At 35.2% G+C, this 7,834-nt stretch overlaps 1 protein-coding gene across 2 annotated transcripts in view; it reads right to left on the bottom strand.

The window, feature by feature from the left end:
* Positions 1 to 5,083, bottom strand: part of LOC128243531 (uncharacterized) — a 38,062-nt gene extending 32,979 nt beyond the window's left edge. For both annotated transcript variants that reach the window (XM_052961359.1, XM_052961361.1), the window contains exon 1: positions 4,878 to 5,083. In XM_052961359.1, coding sequence (XP_052817319.1) covers positions 4,878 to 5,062 — 185 coding nt within the window. In that variant the 5' untranslated portion in view covers positions 5,063 to 5,083. The remainder of the gene's footprint in view (positions 1 to 4,877) is intronic.
* Between the last annotated feature and the right edge of the window lie 2,751 nt (positions 5,084 to 7,834).

Below are 7,834 nucleotides of genomic sequence, written 5' to 3' on the forward strand. Positions count from 1 at the left end.
TTTTTTTTAATTTTGCTTAAAATATTTCTTATTTAATGGGCAAACTTTCTATGTGTCGCTTTTGAAGTTGATATCTAAGATAATAAAAAAACTAAGTTTGCAAGTAAACCGGATTTGCAAACTTATACCGGATGCTGTTTTTTACAAAAACAAAAAATGTCATAAATATAACCCGACATAAAGTTTAACTTAGGCAACATAACAATTAACTCGTATCTGGTTGTAGCCTCAACCAAGTTCTTTGTTGTTGTTTTTCATCGAATATTTTCAAATTAACATTTCCCCGAAGCAGTTGCTATGGATACATGACCAAGACAGTAAAACATCTTACATATGATAAAGACAATTAACTCGTATCTGGTTGTTGCCTCAACCAAGTTCTTTGTTGTTGTTTTTCATCGAATATTTTCAAATTAACATTTCCCCGAAGCAGTTGCTATGGATACATGACCAAGACAGTAAAACATCTTACATATGATAAAGTCTGAAAGATAAGTCAGGAAAAACATACCGAATGTTTGTAGCAAAAAAGTATTCATATTTATAATACAAGAAGCTTTACAATGTAATTGAATTACAAGCTTATCAAAACGTTGCCGAAAACCCTTCATATTTCAATGATGTTATTGATTACATAATGACTACCAATAGCGAAACTAAAAATAGTTATAACTTTTCACATACTTGACTAAATTGGACGAAATAAAACGTTTCGATTCTATGACAGACTGTTTTTAAAAGGATATTTATCTGCATGCGAACTTATTTAAAAACACCTGAACCCCCTATAATAGGCTTTATTCATACATTATTTAAGGTCCTATTGATTCTGAATATGACAACGGATTGGAAACAGTAACGAGAGAACAAGAAGAAGTACATTCAAAGCGACAAAAAAGTCCGCATTTAAACTCATTTAAACTTACACCTCATAAGGATACGACTAACAAAATTACAGACGTTAACTTTCGAGTCGAAAACGAGTTGTCAATAAACAACCAGGGAAATCGAAGTCCATGAAAGCAGCCAGACCCAAAATATTTAAGTATTCTGATTCTTCTTACAAACAAAACTGGCAATTAGAAATTATAATTGATTTTACCTTGAATTTCAAATCACAAATAACAGGAACCATATCAGAAAAAAATGACAGTGGAATAATATGCTGCATGTACAAGTTTTGAGGTTGACAGTATAGAAAGTACAGGTAAGTTTGATGCGCGAAGAGATAATTGGTAATAATTTTCTTGTAAGTGAGAAAAATACCGATTGGAAATTGGGAACAAACCGTCTCAACTGTCTACCTGTGATAGTACAGCTTATAATTTGTGTGGCATTAAATAATTTGTGAATCCTTTTTAATATAATTGTACAGGCTTTTAAATTAATCATTAATATTCATATGAAATTTCTCATTACAATTTTCTTTTGTATTTTATGTTTTATATTTCAGGCACTGGAATTTACCCCGAAATGACAATTATCGGAAGGCAATGCAAACCTGGACGGAAAAATCCCCAATATGGCATTTTCGGTTTGAATAATGAAGAAACATTTTTTGTTATATTTTAAAGCTTAAGAAATTGTTTAAATAAAGTACAATCAATGTTATTTGCAATGCCATATTGTGAATTTGGCTCTTTGAAATGAATGTGAGAAGGTGAATGTGGTCTAGTCACAAGGTGTCGGCCTCCAATCCAAGTTTGTTGGTTCAAGCCCCACCAGTGTTCTTTCTCATGGCCTCAGAAAAAAACAACATCAGTACAACTACTTTCCAAGAAACAGAATCGGATTTTTGTTTGAGGAAAATGTGTTGAGGTTTTGACATAGCAATTATAAATGTGTAAAAATTAAACATTCAAACAATATTATAAAAAAACATAATGTCATGCCAAGTATTCATATAGTGTAAGTGTTGTGGTTACCGTCTTGGAATTGTTAGCCTAGAATATGGCTGGGTATTTAAACTAGTTAAATCGCATGCAACCTCAAAATTTATAATCAGTTTCTAAATACAAATACAAGTCTATTATTATGCATTATATATCTAGACAAAAATATAGAAACTATTGACAAATCCATATGCATAACTGCCTGTTAGAGGTATGCCTTAGTTCTCTTATTTACTGTTAAAGACTAGGACATATGCTAAAGATTTCATTTTGTAATTGCAAATCTTTAAAGTCATGCATGGAGGTCAATCATAAGAAAGATTATAAGTATCTTCCATTGCCGAGAGTGTAAGATAGGTTCATTCCGACCCGAGCGTAGGGTGTTTTGCGGAAACGAGGTTTAGCAAGTTTCCGCAAAACACCCTGCGCGAGGGTCGGGATAAACCTATCTTACACGAGCGGCTATGGTAGATGCTTTCTCTCCCACCTCAGTTAAACAAAATTAAGTAATAATTTATTTTTGTTGCTGGAACTCTTTTGTGCTTAGTGAAAATAATTGCTTACGGATATGCGATAATTCCTTGTTTGTCATGGATATTCGCGCCATGATTCAGAGTATGTGAATGGTTTGATCGGTCTTTAAATAGTTCTAAGAAGAGTGAAGCATTATTTCTTGAAAGGTGCGTGAAAACTGTTTTTTGGTAACATTTAAAGCGATAAATAATTAACTAGCGTTCTAAATATTGCCACAAGACAAGGTTTCCATGATGCGCTACAGACGACAGTCTTCAACAAGGGAGGTAATTACAATGTGGTGACCATTAAAAGAAGTTCCATACGGGCATTTTATCTTCGCCCGTGGGCAAGATAAGAATTTCTAGTATGGTTAAACTAATGGATCTACTTATCTGAGGTGGGAGAATGTGAAGTCTCCCAATCTACCAAGTAATAAGAATGGAATCAAAGATATACTCAACATTTGATTGCATACAGATGGCTCATGTAGATCGTGTCTTACCCTATATTGAAACCCCAATTGAGGGACATGTTGATCTTGAAACTGAAAGTTACTTGAATTATAATTGTTTGCATTTCATGGAGTCAGACATAAAAAGTTTCATATTAAGTGAAAAGTGATCAAAAAGCTTTGAGCAATGAAACATTGCTATTTAAAGAAGGTCTCTTGTTTTGAGTATTGAACAATGTGAAACTGTAATGTTATACATTGCCAAAACACTTAAGTAACTCGACTAAATATGTCATGCTTTAGGCTAATATTAACAAAACTTGTTCAATTCAGTAACTTTCAGATGCTGTTTTGTGTTGTTTGTAAAAGCAACAACAAATTAATGCCGTAGACAATTAAAGCCCCCCCCCCCCACGCACACACAGGACTGGGTATACTGAATATGCTCAGTGCGCAACCTGAACCCTATAAAACCGAAACAAAGGCATGATTGGCAATCAACTGATAAAGCTAACTGGGCTAGCTCACCCTAACCCCACTATTACAAACATCGAAAAGTAATGTTGTTTTAATGGCAAGAAAAGCCGAAAATAAGCAAAATATGAATTAAACTTACATTACGTAAGGATTTCTACTTGGAGTGGGAAAATGCTGACGTTTAGTCCATACTTGCACTAAATCTAATTTTTATTTCATGCATGCCCTGGACTATGTTGATTTCGAATGCTATCATGTACATTTACTGTAGTTGGTCGACAAGATTAGATTTCACAAGTTTACTGACATGATTTGCAGGTACTCTTGTTTGATTAAGCCAAACGTATAAATAACCCGTTGAATCAAATATTGACTTGATGTAACTGGCCCAAACTGAAATATGACCATGTAAAATGTCTTTATATATCAAGAAACTTATTTTCGAGTCATGAGATGAAACGAGTTTACTCCAGTAACTTATCATTTTGGTTTAAACTATTATGTTAAGAGGGTATCTAAGTTCTGAGTAGGGCTTGTAACGTGGAGTATTCTTTCTAGTTTATATAATCCGCCGCAAAAAAATACAATGAAGTTGCTCCAACAGATCGAGGTTTTCAAAACCCCAGACTTCACATCCATACGTTAGAATGGGAACAATGGTAGAATCAAAAAGCTTCAGTTGTATGTCGAAAAGCAAGTCTAGTTATTAATTCTAAGAAATAGAGCATACATTGCTTTTTTAGCCTGGCTTATTAAATATTTACGGCAGTATAAAAAGCTACCGGTGGACGAGAAGGTACTTATATTCATTAACTATCTCTAGTACTTGGTTAGCAATGCTAATAATAAATTTCTTCAGATTTCTGGCACCAAAGACAATTAGTTTAGTGTTTGAGGGGTTAACATTTACTTTCGATTGCAAACAGTAGTCTTGAAAACAATAAAGACTTTTTTGAAAATCGCGTGCATTGTCTGCAAAGAGAACAGTGTAGTCAGCATACAAGAGAGTAAGTAACTGAGGTACATAATTGTCTCATTTGCATCTACTTCTATAGAAACAGTAGAATATGTTCTTTTAAGGAATACGTCTAAATCGTTAAGGTAAATAGAAAATAAAATCGGACTCTACATAAGCTTGGGAACATAGGCGACAGTTGCCCATTAATAGAAAAGCATGATTTTATATCATTGTACATGTTTTTATGACTGTGAGATGGGCCTTCTTTACGCAGATTAAGATGGTGTTAATCGCCAGCGGCCTCATCACGTTTTCGTATATCTACTATTTACGAGGTCTATCTCGAAGGTTGCCGGTAATGGCCGAGTTGTCACGATTGCTATGTCGTACATAAATATGGCTTCTTATTTGGATTTTAAGAATACACGTTTATTTAAGATATACCAATAACCTTGTCAAACTAAAGTACTCAATTATCAAAATCTGCTAGTGAATATCAGAACATATTCAAAAGCTTCCTTGTCAATAATTGTATCATATTACCGTAAAGATGTTCACAGAAGAGCAATGCAGAAAGTCTTACTTGTTGACATCTCGCATAACCTCACTGCATCGTTGTTGACAAATAGGCTGATTTCCGACCTGTTGTGAGATTTGCTGATGTACATTCTTGAGTTTGTCCTCCGTAAAAGGCAACACGGCCTCGCCTGTTTTATCAAGAGCGATCTTACATGAAAAATAATTCATTCTTCGTTCATATATAAGCATGTCCCTTGCCTGAACATTAGCCATTTTAGTCTAGTTTCGATTCACACTGAAGTATTACGTTTCAATATACGGTTATCTTAAGGTCAATAAGAATATTTGTAAAGATTGTATTGATTGAAATATTGTATCTATACAACTCAGAATAGATATAGGGCCAAATTAGTTTAGTAGTTTCATGTGGGTGTTTTTTAATTAATGTAGAAATTATATGCTGCTTATGCTGTCCATTTAAAAAAGGATAACATTTTACAGGAATTTTACAAACAAACAATGTGTTATTATTTGAAGACTCAACTGCTATAACTTAAGGGCGACTGACATGATTAAGTTTAAAGTTCAGTCAGGTTGATATCGAACTAATGATAATGAACAAAACTTTAATTCTCTTTTGAAATCACATAACTATTATCTTAACCAGGTTGTTATCACAATTGGGATGTCGTTGGGCGGGCGGAAGGGTGTGTTGGTGTCAAACAAAGATGGTGCATAGGAAGCTAAAGTAAGGAAAAGCCTAAACTTGGTATTGCTCTTGAGGCGTTGGATTCAATGCCACATTTACTAAAATATAAAAATGGTTTCAACCAAAAACATTTCTTTTCAATGGGGTGGTTCAAGGTTAAGGTCGATGTACGGCAGCGTTCAATAACTAGCGTTGTATCGTAATAATTTATCCACATACTTCTTTCAGCACTATTATATTTCGCCCGATATGGGAGTAAATAAATATAATAAAAAACACTAATGATGTATATATATATATATATATATATATATATATATATATATAAAAAATATTTATGGTAAAGGTATCTTATGAACAAATATGTACTTTTTGGGATTTCCGGTGACCCTGTATACTCGTTGCAACATTCGGAAGTGTGTAGAGAGAAATAATATGTAGACAATACACCAACACAAGGGTATTACGTACAAGCTATTTGGTCTTTAAGCTGCACTCTTACAGATTGACCGATTTGAATTATTTTTTGTCTCATAATCAGCTGATTTTCGCAAAAATGCTTTCAATTCAGTCATTAAAGATAACTCACAATAGAACAGATCTCAATGATTTCGAAAACTGCAAAACAATCAGTTCTCTTAAAGCGTTTGTAACTCTTTTTAACTAAAAAACATCACTTTTTGAACGTCAATACTTCGATCTGATCTTTTATCAGCACTCTAATATCCCAAGTTTTCAGACAATTACGCCACATTTGACACATTCCAACTTATAAAATAAAAAAAAAATGTCAAAACAGTCAATCTATGAGAGTGCAGCTTTAAAGGACTGCAAACTAGAACAGTATTCGTGCGCATTATTTGATATAAAGAACAAAGTTGCAATCTTTAAATACATTATCTACACTACATTTTTGGTCATTAAGTTGTGCTGTTTTACATATCTGTAATCAGCAAGTACTACCCTTGTCAAAGGATACCAAGATTAATTGCGGATCAATATTAAATGTATTGCCAATGCCTCGATAAACTGACAAGCTTATCAGTACGTTAAATATCTCATTCACAATGCTGGTACATACATGATAAATGAATAACCCAAAACAATTTTTTATGCTTTATATAATATTGACGGATGTTAGAATCACGAAAGTTGTTCGTTTTATTGCTTTTATTTATGTCCCTTTCCCTCTCCAAATACAACCTTTTCCTATTTTATTGGTAATTATCGCCAAACTCTAAGGATTATTTTTAATCATCAACTCAAAAACAGAAACGTAACATATTTGCCTATTACTCTATCAATTTTGACACTGCAACCAAAATCTGAACTAAAAAAACTTTTTGTCTAGGAAAATCATTTTTGTTGACAAAGTTTGTTCAACTCTTGAGAAACAGGAAAGAATCGGGGCATAAAAGTTGTTTGCCTCCAGTCCCCTCACCTAGACACGGGAAATCCTAAACACTAGGACACAGAAACCCCTCCCTCCCCCACCCCCTACGTAGACGAGAGAAAATCTCAATACAAGTACAAAGGCAACCCCTACTGAGACGTGGGTAATCCTCAATTCTAGGACAAAGGCTCCCCGTTCCTCGCCGTGGGTAATCCTCAATTCTATGGCAACGGCTGCCCCTACGTAGACATGGGAAATCCTCGGTCCTAGGACAAAGGCTCTTCATTCGTAGAGGGAAATCTCCAATCCTTGGACACAGGCTTCACCTATGTAGACGCGAGAAATCTCCAATCCTACGTCACAGACCCCCTAACCGCCTACGTAGACGAGGGAAATCTCCAATCCTCGAATCTCCAATACTACGACACAGACCCCTACCCAACGTAGACAAGGGAACTCTCAAATCCTAGGACACAGGCTCCCCATCCATAGACGCGGGAAATATCCAATCCTAGGACACAGGCGCCCCAACGTAAACAAGGGAAATCTCCAATCCTAGGACACAGGCTCCCCATCCATAGACGCGGGAAATCCCAATCGTAAGACACAGGCTCTCCTACGTAGACCAGGGAAATCTCTAATTTCTTAGACACAGGCTCCCCTTCGTAGACAAGTGAAATCTCCAATCCTAGAACACATGTTCCCCCTATGTATATAAAGAACATCTCCAATCCTAAGACACAGGCTCCCCTACGTAGACAAGGAAAATCTCCATTCCTAGGACACAGGCTCCCTCTACGTAGACGATGGAAATCTCCAATCCAAGGACACAGGCTCACCCTACGTAAACGAGAGAAAATCTCCAATCCTAGGACACAGTCTCCCTCTACGTAAACGAGGGAAATCTCCAATCCAAAGA

Source organism: Mya arenaria, chromosome 8 (assembly GCF_026914265.1).
Source record: "Mya arenaria isolate MELC-2E11 chromosome 8, ASM2691426v1".
Lineage (NCBI taxonomy): Eukaryota > Metazoa > Mollusca > Bivalvia > Myida > Myidae > Mya > Mya arenaria.